Source organism: Rhinolophus ferrumequinum, chromosome X (assembly GCF_004115265.2).
Source record: "Rhinolophus ferrumequinum isolate MPI-CBG mRhiFer1 chromosome X, mRhiFer1_v1.p, whole genome shotgun sequence".
NCBI classification, from domain to species: domain Eukaryota; kingdom Metazoa; phylum Chordata; class Mammalia; order Chiroptera; family Rhinolophidae; genus Rhinolophus; species Rhinolophus ferrumequinum.
The window spans coordinates 1046132-1064253 of NC_046284.1; the positions used below are offsets into that span (position 1 = coordinate 1046132).

The 18122-nt window shown below is 40.1% G+C and overlaps 1 protein-coding gene across 2 annotated transcripts in view; it reads left to right on the top strand.

Annotated features, from left to right (window-relative positions):
• HDAC8 (histone deacetylase 8) overlaps window positions 1-18122 on the top strand; it is a 175511-nt gene that overhangs the window by 52542 nt on the left and 104847 nt on the right. The window contains exon 5 of one of the 2 annotated variants that reach the window (XM_033112416.1): window positions 10299-10511. The exons of the other annotated variant lie outside the window; for it this stretch is intronic. Coding sequence (XP_032968307.1) covers window positions 10299-10332 — 34 coding nt within the window. The 3' untranslated portion in view covers window positions 10333-10511. Of the gene's footprint in view, window positions 1-10298; window positions 10512-18122 lie in introns of those variants that run through there. 2 annotated transcript variants of the gene reach the window in all.

Below are 18122 nucleotides of genomic sequence, written 5' to 3' on the forward strand. Positions count from 1 at the left end.
TATTTTAAAAAAATTGGCTTAGGGTTTCTTTTTTTAATAAGACCATATATGGAATCTTTACATGAATGTTTTCAACACCAAAAGACCTTGGGTTCCATTTTATGTAAAAGAGAATTTCACAGTCAGAGCTGCCTGGGTTATTCAATACTAATTTAGAAGGGCAAGGGTCACTGATTCCCAAAAGCTTCCTGTAATTTCCATGGAGCTACTAGAGTTGGCATTACAGCAGAGCCCTGTTTTGAGTAACAGAGACATCGTTCTCGTAAGCACTCCTTCAAATAGAAGCTATGGCTCCAGTACACAGATGATGGAAGTATATTATGCTCTTTGTTAAAAAACATTTTTATTAAAAATACAGCTATACAATATTATATCAGTTTCAGGGGTACACCATAGTTATTTAACATTTATAGACCTGAGAAGTGATCTTCATAAGTCCAGCAACCACCTGACACCGCACCACACTATCAGAATATTATTGACTATATTCCTATACACTACATCCCCATGACTTATTTGTTTTCAACTTTTCTTTATTTTAAGTGTGTTTTTCCAGGACCCATCAGCTCCAAGTCAAGTAATTGTTTCAATCTAGTTGTGGAGGGCGCAGCTCACAGTGGCCTATGTGGGGATCGAACCTGCAACCTTGTTGCTAAGAGCACTGCACTCTAACCAACTGAGCTCACCGGCTGCCCCTTATTTGTTTTATACCTGAAAATTTGGACCTCTTATTCCCCTTCACATTTTCTTCCTTTTCTTAATTTTTCACTTACAGTTGGCAATATTATATTAATTTCAGGTGTAGAGTATAGTGGTTAGACATTTCTATAATTTAAGAAGTGATCCCCCTGACTAGTCTAGTACCCACTTGACACTATACATAGTTTTTACAACATTATTGACTGTATTTCCTATGGGGGGGTGAGGGCAAGGTGAAAAAGGGGAAGGGATTAGGAAGTACAAATTATTAGTTACACAGTAGTCACGGGGATGTAAAGTACAGCACAGTGTAGTCTTGATTTACATGGAGGCCCACCCCCCCCACCTCAGCCAGGAGCACACAATCACTTGAACTTGATGGGAGAAGAAGGCTGTTTTGCCCAAAGGAGGCCGGTTAGCTAGTCCCCAAGTTGTGTCATCTGAAAGAGGAAGTACCACTTTGCCTGTGCATAAGGTGTTTGTTCTCTAATTGTATTTCAATGCAGCATGTGATAGTCTTGATAATGTTTAAGCTATTACCTAAAGTGCTGTGTTAATGACTTTAGGAGTGTTTATAATTAAGGACTGTGGGAGAGAAGGACAATGACAAGTACATCCTTGCTGTTGGTGCCAGAGAGGTTTTGATAAATAGTAGCATCTCACTCTGAAACCTCAAATCTTGTAGGATGACCAAAGTCCTCGCCCCATTGTGGACTGTGATGATATATGCTCAGTTTGAAGAAGAAAATCAGAGTTGTACTTCAACTTTAGTTTGTCTCCTACCTATCATTTTACAGCCCTAACAGCCAGAAAGCAATTCTTTGCTAAATGTCCAATTATTAGTATGTATCTCATAGGAATGCTGTACATGTGGTTCTTACGGGTATGGATTCCAAATTTACTGAAGTGGACAGCTCAACATTTTGAAAAAAATAGCACACTTTATTAAGAATATTCAACTCTTCAACTTTGTAAGATAATTAAGTACAGACACTACATAAATATTTCATCAAAAGGCAAACACATTGTTAAACAGACTTCCGAATGAATAGGACTTATGAAAGGCTCTATTAAACAGCACTTCTCATTCAATAGCCGTCTTTATATCCACATATGCAAAACTTTGCTAGTAAACGCTATCAAGCCAACCAAAGGAATAATCTGATTCTAGTGAACTAGGGTTCATAATGGCAGTTATTAAAACAAGAATCTACCTGTATTTGGTCTTTGGCCTGTTTACCTGAGTCCTATAGCTTATATTCTATAACTTAAAATTGAAAGAAACCTCTTTCCCCATCAAAGATCACTGACCTAAAGAAAAATTCAGAGATCCCAGAAGTAAAAAAAAAAAGAACTTAATATTTTCACCTCCTGTATGAGAGAAATATTATACTTTTCTATTTTAAATAATTTTTGTAGGCCTTCAACTGCTTTTTTTCAAGCACTTACTCTACTGTGCACGGGCTAAACAGAATAGCCTATCCAGAAAGAACTTACTCTCTAGGAAACAGCAAGCTCATTAAAGGAAAAGCTCATTTAAGCCTAAGTTTTTATTCCTGTGGGGAATTCGTGTGTCTGTCTATACTGAGCTCCACTGCTAGCCAACAAGGAAGGGCAAGAAAACATATCGCTGCTACTTCATACACACACAGAGGGTGCCACAAAATGTATACACATTTTAAGAAAGGAACACTTTTAAAATTGTAATACTCAATAATATACCAATAACAAAAGAGGAATACAAGTCACGTGTGACTTCTGTAATGACAGGAGGTGCTCAAAGTGGTTCCCATCAGCGTCCAGACACTTCTGATGACAGCAAACTACTGCTTGAGCAACGTTGACCAAATGTCTGCTGGTATACATTTTTTGGCACCCCTGGTATATATATACACTTCTGTAGTGTGTGATTATTGTGTGATAAATTTCCCTAGACCCTGATTCACCACTCTGAAGGCACTCTGACCTTCCTACAAAAGAATCAAGCATCTCAAGTCACTTTATAGGCTTTTTTTTTTAATTTTTTTTTATTAGTTTCAGGTGCACAAGACAAAGTAATACATAGACGTTTATCATTTATATCCCTCACACTGTGTGAACCCCCCTCCCCCCATCCACTACCCCTCTGACATCGCACAGAGCCATTAATTACATTTCCACTGTCTCTATTCCTAATGCTGTACTCCGCTTCTTGTAAGTATGTACATACATGTATACATATATGTATGTATATATATATAAAACTATAGTTGGCATTCATTATTGTTCAGCTTCAGCTTCAGGTGTACAGTGCAGTGATCAGGCGTCTACATCATCCCTGAGGTGGTCTCCCTAACAAGACAAGTGTCCATCAGATACCCTACAAAATCTTTACAACATTATTGATTGCATGCCCCAAATTAATTTTCAAAACCCTGTGGCCATCTTTTGCTTACTGACCTTATAGGCCTTTTAAAGCATTAATTATCAAGAATAAAGGGGGTGGGGGTACCATGTGACAACCTAGCGGATTTGTGTATGAGTATCTTGAAGTACGCATAGTGATGCTATTTTATTCATTCATTTGGCAAGTGTTTCTTGTCTGCTTTCTGCCAGCACTGTACCTAGGCACTGGTGGTGGTAAACCAGACAGATGAGAGTCCCGCACCCTGGAGCTTAGCTAAGTGCCAGGAATTGCAAGAAACATTTATTTGATCCTTACAGTAACGTCCAGTTTACAGGTCAGTAGTCTCATTTCTATCTTACAAATGAGAAAACTGGAGCTTAAAAAGATTAATTTGCTTAAGGTTGCACAACATGAAACGATGTTTGATATATACTACCGTGTTTCCCCAGAAATAAGACCTAGCCGGACCATCAGCTGTAATGCGTCTTTTGGAGCAAAAATTAATATAAGACCCGATATTATATTGTATTATATTATATTACATTATTATATTATATAAGACTCTGTCTTATATTATAGTAAAATAAGACCAGGTCTTATATTAATTTTTGCTCCAAAAGACGCATTAGGGCTGATAGTCTGGCTAGGTCTTATTTTCGGGGAAACATGGTAGTAAGTGGTGAAGCCAGAGTTAGAACCCCCGTCTGTCTGCCTGCCTGTTAACCATCAGCTACATTGTCCCCAGAGTGTCACATGGAAGTATGAAATTTCTTCACAAGGAAAAAGTACTATCCTAAAGACTTCCTGGAAAATTTTATCTCAGGGGATTGCAGAAAAACCCCTAAAACAAGAAACCATTTAAGTTTGTGCAAATGAACCACATGATCTGCAGTATACACAATCCATTGTGTTTACGTTTGTGGAAGTGCAGTTTACATTTTTGCCCCCCTAAAGAATCTCTTAATTCTGACGATTTAATTTGTAATTTTATGGATAGAAACCAAGAATAAATATTGCCAGGTTTTACTTCTTAGCTTTGAAATTCCTAATTAAAGTTTAGAAATGTGAAGATTCTGTAAATCTGCTTTTACCTTTATTTTCGATGGAGAAAATCCTGACTTCCTGCTTTAGAAAGTGAATAGTGTCACATGTCATTATATATATATAGAGTTCCTCTCACGGAATTAACATCCTTTCCATGTGGGTTTTTTTTTAGATTATTATTGCTAAAGATGTTGAATGTTATGCATTTTTGCAACTGTAGACATAATTTATATCATCTCTTGGTCCTGGCAGAAGGCTGATCTATGTAGGGGGTTGGGATTCTCCATCCATGCTGTAAGCTGTTCATCCAATACCAGTGGAATAAAATGAGAACCAAGGGACATGTCTAAAGGACAATTAAGTGAAATATTTCCTTACACTATTGACTTTTCATGTTAATATTTAAAGAAGAGATGTTTTAATGATGATAGGTTTTTCTTTCATTATAATGATAAGTCACGTAGAATTTATCTTCCACTTGGGACTCCAGACTTCTTATCATTCAGTTTTAGAAGCAGGTAAATAGATCCTCAGTGAAAGGGAACCCAACAATTACAACCTACTCTCTTTTAAAGATTTTTGTTGAAAATAGAGCTAAGACAATATTATAAAGAAGTGATCACCATGACAAGTCCAGCAACCACCTGACACCGTCCCACGCTGTCACAATATTATTGACTATCTTCCCCATGCTGTACATCACACCCCCATGACTTAGTTGTTTTATACCTGAAATTTTGGACCTTATTCCCCTTCACCTACCCCCCTCCTTTTTTAATTCTTCAATGACAGTTGACATTCAATATTATTTTATGTTAGTTTTGGACGTACCGCACAGTGGTTAGATATTTATATAATTTAAGAAGTGTTCCCCCTGACTAGTACCCACCTGGCCCTCTACATAGTTATTACCTTATTACCATATCGTTGACTATATTCCCTATAACCTGCTCTTTTTGGGCTGGGTGATACGGCAAAAGCAACACAAACACATATTGATACATAAATATTTTAAGCAATACAGATTTTTTAAAATTGTCCATTTGATGACAAGGGAAGAACTCTCTAGGAATTTGCATTTGAGAAGAAATAATTGTATAGCCTTTCCTCTGTCTTCATCCCCATTTTCATCACAATCTGAGCGCTGGTGAAAATCCTTTACACACTTATTCTGCCTGTCTTCAGTTAGGTTACAGCTACACCATCTTGACCATCGCTTTGGCCCAGGGATAAAGGTAACAGGAGCTGCTAATTCATTTTATAATAAGCCTTGCACTTCAAACTCAGTCCTCTGAAAGTAAGATATTTGTATCAGGTGCTTTTGTTCTGTTTGATAAACTTTTATCCTGCCTCTTTGTGGTATGGCAGATGTAAAATTGCCTATTGTTTGTGGAAAAATGGATGACTCAGACACTAATTAAATTCACTGTTAATGTTAGCCACAGGTGGAAACGAGGCCACAATGGGCTGTTCATTTATTGTTCCTAGTTTGATGGGTCTTTTAAAATATTAAATTCAGAAACCATTACTTGCCTAAGAATCCAGGCTAATTTGGAGGGGGACACTGTGCTTAATTATCTGGGTTGTCCTGAACCCTCAGTCAGCGAGCTCGCCCTGCCTGTCCCCAGCACGTGGTTATGGTTGCCATGGAGAGCTGGGTTTTTTCTCTCACCTGATCCTCTGAGCTTTAAATCCAGGTGATTAGAGGGACAGTTCTTAGACTCTCCTTCTTCTCCTCTTGGCCAGTGTCTTTTATGACCAGTTCCTAAACTCCTGCACCAGTAGCCCCGACACCACGACTGCCCCCGACCCCCAGCAAGCAGTCTTCACTGGGGATTGTTTTTCCATTTCACTCAAGCAGGACAGTCTCCTGAAATTCTGTGGGTGTTTTCTGTCACTCTGATGTGCCCCCTGTCTGCTCTCTTCTTACTGCTGAATGATCCCTGCCCCCTGGAGAAAGTGACTCGGTTCTTCCACAGCAGTTTAAGAGGTTTCAATGCTGGAACATGCTGTGAAACTGGCCAGACACAGGAAGACCTTGCTTACAATGGAAATCGTGAGAATTCCACCCTTTAACGTAGGGCTGCTCTGTCCCTTCATTCTAGCCTCGTGCTCTGTGGATGTGGCCTGTACAGAGATTAAGTCAAATCCGGTGGCCCACCTGACGAAAAGTCTTGCTGCTTCTGCTGTCTGTTACCCACTGCAGGATCAGGAAAGAGCTGTGCCCACTGGTCCTTAGAGCAGTACCAAAGAAAAGACTCCTCAGAGAAACCCTATCAGATAAGCAGGTGACAAGTTAACAGGTGAAAGGGGATGAGTGTGCCAGGCGCTAAAGGTAGCACGTTTGCCTAGAGACCTTGAAAGTGCGGCTGAGGAGTGAGCAGGAGGTGAGGGGTCTGTGCGTGCTGCAGGTGGGAGAGTCCTGCAGGGAAGGTGAGGCATAGGGGGGTGTCTTAATCATATTAGGGATGAAAGTAGAAAAATATCTACCCTATTTAAATGTACGAAAGCCTCCTTAAGTCCGCCTGATGAGAAGAAAGTAAGTCTGAACCGTGGAATATTTTGAGATGCATTTGTGTTACTTTCAAGCACTGGACACGCTATAATTTAAACTAGACTAACATCATTTGTCATTAGCATATCAATTGTTTGTATGTAAGTAGATGTGCACAAAGTGCATAAAAAGTTTATTCTCTGAAGTAGGACAAACATCCCCAGTGCGAGCCTGTTTACACTATTAATGTGCTTACCCAGCCCTTTCTGTGCCAAGATAGATGTATGGAAGAAATGCTTATTTCCTCAGGGAAGAATGAATCGCTTCCCTGTGTTTAGTCCAGTAACTGAGAAGCGGAGCGCCACTTGATTGGTTTGGGATTTCCAGGATATGGAGTTTTGAATTTGCATACAGACCAGAGAGATTTCATCTGGACAAGATCTGGCAGCCATTGCCAGAGACCCAGTTTCCCCATCTGGATCTCATTGAAGTGATCTGGATTTCATCAAGCAACAGGACACTGATCCTAAATGATCCACCAGACACTCCAGCAGAGGCATGTTTAAAATCCATCCTGCCCCAGAAAAATAACTGTTAAAATATGATGAGTTGGACTTACTCTATGTGCAGTACTTAAAAGTAATCAAAATGCATTTCGTTTTAAGTCCCACAAAAAGCACGCGATACCAAGTTAATGATGAAAATCAATCCCCAAACTCTTTCTTGCACACCTCGTTGGGTGACGGCATTGCATAGATTTCCATCATCTGGGAAAGGAATTCTATTTTGAGGAGCTGTACCGGGCGCTAACTATATGGCCGGACTGCAGCTTTGCATCGTAGGGGGCGTCTCCTGGGTAAAGAAGGGTGAGGGAAGGGTGAGGGGCATGTGCACTGTTAACAAATCATTATTGTTGTTCCAACCTAAGTTGGAAAATCAGAGCAATTGAATAAAAAAGAAGAGGTATCAGGTATATAAGGAGTGTAGGAAATATGAGTAAGAAACGAGAAACAGAGATACAGGGCTGGGAGTCTACCTGCATGTATTAAACTGTGCTCTAGGTAAATTGTGACTTCTTCAAGGCTCAGAGCAGGGGTGTCCAAACTGCGGCCCCTTGGGCCAACTGCCGCCCGCAATCCATTGTTAATTGGCCCGCAGCAAATTCCAAAAATATATTTAGTTTACTTAAATAAACCAGGTGAGGCAATACGTACTTCACCTCAAGTGAGTGGCCCGGCTGTTTGTGTATTTTACCGCATATGGCCCTTGGTGAAAAACGTTGAAAAAAGTTTGGACACCCCTGGCTTAGAGAGTAAAAAGTAAGTGCAGAGAGCATAAGCACAAGCTGTAAATATACATGCAAATGTTGTAACTACAGTTTGGACCGACTCCTGCTCTCCCCTTTCCCCCAAGGGCATCCCTATCCGGGGTCTGCAAAGGCTGAATAGCTGTTTGGCTTGCAGTCTGATTTTTTTGCCTAAGAAATCAGAGACGTCGGTTTCAATTTTAATAATATAGTCTCCCAACCTCTATCTAACAGAAAGCCACTTGTATTTCTGCCCCTTCTTAAAGTGAATTTTGTGTTTGGTGAAAGGTAATAGATTGGCAGCACTGGAAAAGGAATTACTGTATTCCCAGAACAGGTATAACGGGGCAGTGACACTCTGAAATTTCTCTCTGCCTTTGGGGAGCATTAGAGCACGATTCAGAAAGTCACGGCTGTGCTGTGCTGTGCTGTGCTCAGCTCCACAGCGTCCTCATGGGCTGAAAGAATGAACACAACACTCCGGGGTCCCGACTTAGGGCCCTTCACTCATTCATTCAGCATTTGGGAGTGCTTACTGTGTGCCTGGTGTGGCAGAAGACTTTCGCAAATGTCGTATCATTTAATCCTCACAATAACCCTGAGAATGAGAGAATATTCACGTGGTTTTACAGAGAAGGAGACCGAGGTTCAGAGAAGTGAAGTGATTTGCTCAAGTTACTATACAAGCACTGGATCCAACTTTGACCCTGAACTCCACATTGTGGAAGCTGCAAAGGGGGTAGCTGAGACGTGTGCCCAAAGAATGTGACACAGAGTAGAATGTCATCTGTGCTGTGGGAGTGGTCCTGGTGGCCTCAGAGCAGTGAAATGCCCTACCCCAGATCACATAAAGAGCCATTAATACAGCTACCGTTAGGATGCATATTCTTTAAGTCTTTTTTCAGTTTGGTTTGGTTTTTCTTTTAAGCTTAGCTCTCCAAACCAGCCTGCCTCTCTTCCTACCCCACCCCCTATCCGAATAATACACACTCTGCTTGCTGTAGCCTCTTAGAATTAGTGTTGTAATTCTGGCTCTGACGATTCAGTCTAGACCACTGGTGAGGTCCTTTAATTCTGGATGACTCACTTTCCCTTGTGTGAATGAGAATGGTGTACTTCAAAGAGGTAAAGAGATAGGTCATAACAGACTAAAAATAGTAAACAGACCTTTTTTTGTTGCCAAGGTGACATATAATTGACGAGAAGAGTTACTACAAGGCATGTTAGAAAGACATGCCAATTAGAATCTATGTTTCTATATAATGGACTCAGCAGTGAGAGAAAAAGATGCCCGTATAAAATGTCAAGAAACTACATCTTGAAACTTAAAACAGCAAAAGCAATGTAAAGATTGTTTGTTTCTTTGGGGGGGTGTGGGTTGGGTGTTTAGGGGTTTGAGGGTTTTTTTGTGGCTTTGAGGTTTTTGTTTTGTTTTGTTTTTTTGTACTAAAGATGTTAATGGAACCAGTACAGCTTTTCTGGTGCTAAAAGCAGAAAGAGAAATTTGTAGGAAATTAAATGACTTCTGGATATGTCCAAGAGGTACCCATAGCCTGAAACAAAATGTCGCATCGTCTTCCTCACAGGGACCCCCGCCCCAATTTCCTCCATCCCTGATATTCAGGAAGTCACTGAGGCATTTTCCATATGCTGCATCCCCTTGCAGGTTGAGTTGTAGAATGAGTGAGCAGTACCTGAGTTGAGATAGAATTGAGGGAATTTAGAGAAAACATAACTGTGAAAAGTTGAACAGCTCCCATTTGGGACTGATCAGTGATACTTTGGGTCCTTAACAGAACCCCCCTCTGAATCCCATCCAATGCAATAGGTTTAAAGTTTATATTGTAGAAAAGGCTTTGCCACTGGCAGTAACTCTTGTCAGGGTGACCTGGGGAGCTCACAGCATTAGTTACAAATAGTGCTCTTCGCTGTCCTGCATCCAACCCATCTTGTTTTTTTCAACTTTGAATTCCTATTTCTTTAATGCCTACATGAAGTCTCTAGAGGGTGCTGAGAGTGCTTCTTGGAAAGAAGACATGATAAGGCTGGTCTAAGCTGGTTTGCAAGCTAGAAGTCAGGAGACCAAAGCTACTGGGAGCATGCACAGGTCAGAGGTCTAGCTAGAGGGACACATTTGAGGAACTGTGACACCATGTCTCTGACGTCCCATTGCCCTGAGATGCACCTTTTAGGACTTGAAGTATTTGAAAACGAACAAATAGAACAAAGCAAAACAAAAGCCAGTTCTCCCCTGGTCTGCCGTGATGGAATAAAAGGAACGGGGATAACTCCATAATTTGGTTCTTGGGCTTTTCCTTTTACCTGTAAGCATCATTAATGTCATCAGCCCTGGCTTTTATGCTCCTCAGGCACCAACCGCTTTCCCCAAATCAGTGCCTATAGAAGCAGCTGCCACAGCCTCTCTTCCTCATTTGCATAGCCTTGTCGGAAAACCAGGGCGCTAAATACTGAAGGATCTGGTTTCTCATCAAGAAAACTACATTTGAAATGAATGTCTTGTGTGTTTACAGGGAAGTTACTAATGTAGTGTAATGAGATGCCTGTCCTCCCCTCCTTTCTGGGTAGCAAACTGTTACCGTGGTTAGGGAAACTTCCGCAAAAGCAATCCAGAGTGGTATTTCATTTATTTATTCATTTAATGACTATTTATTGAATGCCTACTACGTATACAGTATCGATTCTACCCTCGAGGAAGTTAGTGGAGATTTTTAAATGATAGCTGCATAGAGAGCTATACATATATATTCATATTCATACACATTGGAATAAAATGAAATGTAGAAAGTTATAAGAACCATGAGAGATAAAATGCTGTGGGCACTCAAACGGAGAAAGTACCTCAGAAAAAAGCTTAACTGAGGAGGTAACATTTGATGTAGATTCTAAAGAGTAGCTAATTTCTCTGTCTTTACAGAGTGCATGAATGTGTGTGTATTGATGAAGCCTGGGTCAAGTTGAAATATGCAGAGATTGGAGTGGGTGTGCTCTACACCGAGTCAGGATAGGCTGAGCTGTGTACAGAGAACAGCAGTGCTTCAGTCTGGCTGGACTGTGAAGAGCCTGAGAAGGGCAAGGTGGGTGGGATCACATCATGTAGACGCTGGAATTGGCAGCTATGAAAACTTGTACCATATTCTGTAAGCATGTGGGGCGCTGCTGAAGGTTTTAGAATGAGGGAAGAATGTGATCAGAACTGGCTCAGAAAGATTAACAGTCAAAAACAATAATGACACGAGCACCGGATGTACAGTTGCTCAGTAAGTCAGGGAGGCAGGGATACTGTAGTGCTTTTGAGCATGGACTCCGGGTTCAAAAACTAGCTCTGCCATATAATAGCTGTGTGATCTTGTATAGATTTCTTAGGTTCTCTGTGCCACTGTTTCCCCATCTATAAAATAGGAATAATAACAATAATACCTATCTTATGAATTGTTATGAGAGTCTAGCGAGCTAATACATAGAAAGTGCTTTAAACAGTTTTGAATAAAGTGCTCAATAAATGTTAGCTGCTATCATTATTATTATCATTTTTTATTCATGAAAGAGATGGAACTTGAGCTGGCCTTTAAAGAATAGATATGATGTAGACATGTAGAAAGGTGACTTTCAGACACAAGGAGGTACATGACAAGTACATGACAAAAAGCATACTTGTAAGAAAGTGTGAGGTGAGTGAAGTGAACCATGGACAGTTCGGTTTGCATACAGAATAAGATGGGTTATGGGGTTACCGGAAAATAAGATAAAAAGATAGGCTGGAGTCAGATCTGAAGGATTTTGAATCATAGGCTAAGAATTTTAAGCATTATCTAAAGAAAATAGAGGGACATTAAAGGTTTTGAGTAAAGAAGTGATTTGATCAAAACCATTGCTAAGGATAATTAATCTGATGGTAGTGTGTATGTGATAGATTGGAGAGGTAAGAGACTTAAGGCAGCAAAATTAACTAGAAAGCTATTAGAATCCACAAAGGAGATCATAAGAGCTATGTTAGAGTGCTGCAGTGGGAGTGGAGAAGAGGGAGTGGGAGAGACATTGGGGCAAGACTGGTAACTGAAGAAGAGCAGGGAATGGGTGGAATCAGAGCCTCAGAGTTTTGAACATGGACGACTGAAAGAATGAGGTATCGTTAGCACGATAGGGAGTAGAGGAGAAGGTAAGATGACTGGTTCAGCATGGTCAAGATGGAGCTGTGAATTACAGCTGACTTGGTAGAAATTGACCAGCTGATTCTAAAATTTATATGGAAATTCAACCCAGGGTAGCCAAAACAATCTTGAAAAGAAAGAACAAGGTTGGAAGACTAACACTTCCCACTGTCAAAACTTACTACAAGCCTACAGTAATCAAGAAAATATGTTGCTGGCATGAGGGTACATATACAGCAACAGAATAGAGTCCAGAGTCCAGAAATATGTACAACCAATTGATTTTACACAAAGAGTAATAAGACAATTCAATGGGGAAAGAGCAATCTTCGACAAATGATGCTGGGACAAGTGGATATCAACATGCAAAAGAATGAATTTGGACCATTACCTCATACCATATACAAAAATTAAGTCACAATAGTCTAATGTAAGAGCTAAAACTATAAAACTCTTAGAAGAAAACACAAATGTAAATGTTCATTACCTTCAATTAGGTAGTGCTCTCTTAGATATGATACCAAAAGCACAAGCAATAAAAGAAAAAATAGATAAATTAGATTTCATCAAAATTAAAATCTTTTGTGCTTTAGAGGATACTATCAAGAAAGTGAAAGACAACGAATGAATGGGAGAAAAATATTGCAAATCATGTATCTGATAAGGGTCTTGTATTTAGAATATATGAAAACAACTCAATATTAAAAAGACAAATGACCCAATTTAAAAATGGGCAAAGGATTTGCATAGATATTACTCTACAAAAGATATATAAATGGCCAAAAAGCACATGAAATGATACTCAACATCATTGGTCATCAGTAAAGAGCAAATCAAAACCATAATAAGATACCACTTTACATCCCCTAGGATGGCTCTAATAATAATTTTTAAAAACCAGAAAATAACAAGTGTTTACAAAGATGTGGAAGAATGCAACCCACATACACAGCTGGTGGGAATGTAAATTGGTGCAGCCACTATGGAAGACAGTATGGAGGCCCCTCAAAAAATTAAGAATAGAACTACCTTTTGACCCAGCAGTTTTACTCCTAGGTATGTACCCAACAGATAGGAAAACTTTCCACGCGAAACTTGTATATGAATGTCCATAGCAACATTGTTCGTATGAGCCAAAAAGTAGAAATAACCCAAATGTCTATCATCTGGTGAATGGGTCAATACAATGTGCTGTATACAAACAATGGAACATTATTTGGCAATGAAAGGGAATGAAGCACTGATACAGGCTGCTACATGGAGGAACCTTGAAAACATGATACATGAATTAATAAGCCCATCACAAAAGACCACATACTGTATAATTCTATTTATATGAAAGTTAAATTAGACAAATCCATACAAACAGAACATAGATCAGTGGTTGCCAGGGGCTGGGGGGTTGAAGAATGGTAGCAATGGGTAGTAACTGCTAATGGGTGTAAGGTTTCTTTTGGGGGTAATGAACATGTTCTAAAATTCATTGTGGTGATGGGTGCACATATCTGCATATACTAAAAGCTGTGGAATTGTACACTTTAAAGGGGGGTATTGTCTGTGAACATCAATAAAGTTGTTTAAAAAATGTTTTTTGAAGTATTTGTTTATTGAGTTGTAGCCATTGATGAGCAACTGCAGATTTTTGAGTAGTATCAAATAGCAGTTCCTTCTGAGAAGCTGAAAAAGATAACAGAGAAAGGCTTTTGGATATCATGACACAGAGTTCTCTCCCTTTAAGAGGGCAATTTCAGGAGAGCAATGAGATCAGAAACTGGATGGCAAGCAGTATGTATATAGTTGGCCAATAAGTGCATGTATTTGGCAGCCCTGAAACGGGGAGGAGATGAGCAACTTGTGACTTAAAGGGATGGAGTCAATAGGAAGGCAGAGACTAAAGATGTAAGAAAGAGTCCAGCAGTGATAGGGCGACAGGAAAGAGGGTCCCGTGCCCAGGTGGCGAAATGGGCCTCCAGGAAGAGGAGGACTGTGGGGGAAGGCATTTTCAGGGAAAAGAAAGTGGTAGAGAAAGGCATTTGTTACGCTTTCTTTCAACCAGCTCAGTCAATATGAGGCAGCAAAAGTTTGATCTAGAAAACTACCCATCAGACTTTTTCTGTCTTGTATTTGACAGAACTGGTTGAAGCTATGTTACATTTGGAGGGCGGGTGGGAATGAAGGGAGGGTGATTTCTCACTTTTATTTGATAGACTTTTATATTTGATTTTTTTTTAGCATGAAGAATGTAGTCATTACATTTGTGTTTTTAAATAGTTAGACTAGATACTGCAAGAAATGTAATTGTTTACCAATTGGAGATGAAGCTCAGGATTGCCAAGCTTCACAGAGGGATTGGTACCTATTAATCACTCAGTAAGTGCTTATGGAATTCGCTGAAGTTATAATCCTAAACTGCAGAGGCGACAATTGGTTTGATTTCTCAGTTTTCTCTAGCAGAACAGAGCAGAAAATTCTGACAGTGTGGTTTATTCAAGCGCTTAAAGATTGACAAGGCAAGAATGACCAAGCTTATTATTAGTCCAGAACCATATGACTTCACTCATATGTGAGATATAAAACTGAAAAGAAAGAAACAAGACAAACAAATGAGAAACAAAAACTCACAGACACAGACAACAGTTTAGTGGTTACCAGAGGGTAAGGGAGGTGGGGGGCGGCAGATGAGGGTAAGGGGGATCAAATATATGGTGATGGAAGGAGAACTGACTCTGGGTGGTGAACACACAGTGTAATTTATAGATGATGTCACACAGAATTGTACACCTGAAATCTATGTAACTTTACTAACCATTGTCACCCCAATCAATTTTAATTTTAAAAAAAGAGAATGACAAAGGTGTGAGACAATTGGTATGGTAGTAGGAGGTTTTTAGATGACTGACTGTATTCTCCAAAATGGGTAGTGAAGCAACTGAGGTCAAAAGATAGGCCACTGGACCTTGAAAATAGGGCAAAGACTAGGAAAAGGGAGTTATAATGAGAACAAAGGGCAAATTCAATGGGGGAAACGTGGAAGGATAGAAAATTGTACACAGAAAAAGTAGTTCAGAGTTCAGGGTCTCGGAAGCACAGCAATTCCAAGTGCTTCCTTACCAGGCCCCAAAGCCTAGAGATTAACTAAAGCAGAGTGTAGGGGTCATCACTGCTCAAAGTGAAGAAACTGTGATGTCAGAGAATTAGAAGGGTCAAGGCTCATTTGTTCGTTACGGTAAACCCATTGCCTAACCTAGTACCTGGTATATAGTAGGCATTCAGTTAATGTTTGCTGAATGGGAGGGGAGGGGAGGAGAGACGAGGGCATGATAGTACTTAGCACAGTTACTTGTTTTCCCGTCTTCTTCCCCTACTGGGCCATAAGCTCCTTGGGTCATATGTCTAGTGCCCAGCATAAGGAAGAGTAGGTGCTTGAATCAAGATTTGAGTGATTGAATGGATATTGAACTGCACAGAATGATGACAAGGAAATGGAGAGACAGAAAAATTGTGAACCAGGTGCTAAAATCCTCAAGGGAAGTGAAAGAGTCCATTGTAGGTATATAGATAAGAACTTTGATGATGTTTGAGTAGTGTAAGCAAATGACATTGACCTCAGAAGAGGAGAGAGTGATGAGGGAAGGATATTGGATTTGGAAATAGTAATGGGAAAAGGAATATTCCAATTTGTCTTTCCCTATACTGTGAATTCAGGAGGTGCAGGCACAGAGTGTTTTCTCCTGACACCTGCCCTACCAATTCTGTCACCTAGCCCTCTCAATTTTCCCCAAATTTACCTTCCCTTGCTTCCTGTCGCTCTTGTGCCTAGAATGCTTCAATATCCTTTCTGCTAAACCCTCTGTCTCCATACTGTCTCCCTTTGGCAAAAATCAGTACTTACACTTTGCCAGTGGCTCCTCTTTGCCCATCAAAGCAAATGAAAACTTACAGTCTTGAATTGAAAATTGTCCACCATGTAGCCCTCTGTGAAGTGCCCTCACTTCCAGTGCCTTTGACGTTTCTACTGAGTACAAAATACATTCCTTTTTTTCAAAGCTTCTAATTACCCTTTTCTCTACCCATCCAGAGCCCTCTGCATCAGAACTCCCTGAGGACTCGTTTTCCCTTCCTGGCCATCATTAAAATAACTATCCCAGAAACACCTTACTTCCTTTATCCTTTCCTCTCTCCTGGTACCAAACACCCATGAATATGATGTGTATATCCTATACTTTTGTGTGAGTATGTGTTGCCCTATCAATTGTACCACAGAAATGTCTCCTAAATCCATCTCTCCCTCCTTACCATAGCTGCCACTGGTCTAGATGGTTGCAAAAGCCTCCTGATAACCTTCAGCGTATCCTCTGCTATAACTAGAGTATCTTTTTAAAATGTAAATCTAACCATGCCCCCGAAACACACACACTCACACGCCCACACAGTATTTGGATGTTTCATACCCTTTAAGTACAAGTCCGAACTCATTGGGCTGCCTGGCATACCTGGCCCTTTGTGCCCTGACCCACACTTACTTCACTGGCCTCTCTCCTACTATGCCCAGTTTTGAGCCTTCATGCTCAAACAACCATCCCTGCTTCCAACTCCCTTACCTTCTCCCCACATGCCTGTAAACTTCTCCTAATCTTTTTAATCTACTTTTATTTCTAGATAATCATAGATTCACAGGGGCTTGCAAAGAAATATACAGGGAAGTCCTTTGCACCCCTCCTCCAGCCTCCTCCAGTATTAGCATCTTGCACAATTACAGTACAAGATCAAAATCAAGAAGATGACATTGGTACAATCGTTAGAGCTTATTTCGTTTTCACCAGTTATACTGGTGTGTGCGTGTGTGCGTGCGTGTGCATACGCGTGTGTATGTGCGTGTGTAGCGCTATGGGATTTTATCACATATGTGGCTTTGCATAACTACAGCCACCTCTGCAGTCAAGATATAGAATTGTACCATCAGCACAAGGCTCTCTCATGCAACCCAGGGGTTAGGGATATCCACACCCATCCCTAACCCCTGACAACCACCAATGTGTTCCCCATCCCTCTACTTATTATTTCACAAACGTTATGTAAGTGGAATCATGCAGTATACATTTGGGGATTGGCCTTGCTCACCCAGCATCATTCCCGTGAGATCCATCCAAGTTTTTTGTTTTTGTTTTACATGTATCAATAGTTTGTTCCTTTTTATTGATGAGCAATATTCAAATGACATGGATATACCAGTGTGTTTAACCATTCACTTGTTGAAGCACATCTTAGTTGTTTCAAGTTTGGATTGTTACAAATCTGCTATGAACATTTATGTACAAATTCCTATATGAAAATAACTCTTAATTTCTCTGGAATAAATGACCAAGAGTGCAATTGCTGGATTGTATGCTTTCAGTTTTGACAGGAACAGCCAAGGTATTTTCCAGACTGGCTGTACCATTTTACATTCCCATCCACAAGCTCTGTGTGATCTAGTTTCTCCACATCATCACCAGCAATTGATGTTATTACCATTTTTCATTTTAGCCATTTTAAGGTTGCTCCTTGTAGTTTTCTCATCTTTTAAGACGTAAGTCAAGAGTTACCCCTGCAGAGCCTTTTCTAAATCCTCTGGAAAAGTTGATTACTCTCATGGGTGAGACAGGTGAAGGGGTGAGGAAGTACAAATTGATAGTCACAAAATAGTCACAGGGATGTGAAATACAGTATGAGGAATATAATCAATAATGTTATAATAACTATGTATAATGCCAGGTGGGTACTACACTTATCGGGAGGATTACCTTATAAATTATATGAATATCTAACCAGTATGCTGTACACCTGAAACTAATATAAAATAATATTGAATGTCAAGTATCATTGAAAAATATATACTCGCAGGATGTAAAGTACAGCACAGGGAATATAGTCAATGGTATTGTAATAGCTCTGTACGGTGTCAGAGGGGTAGGAGAGTTGGGGTGATCACTTTGTGGCGTGTGTAAATGTCTAATCATGTTGTTTTGTACACCTGAACTTAAA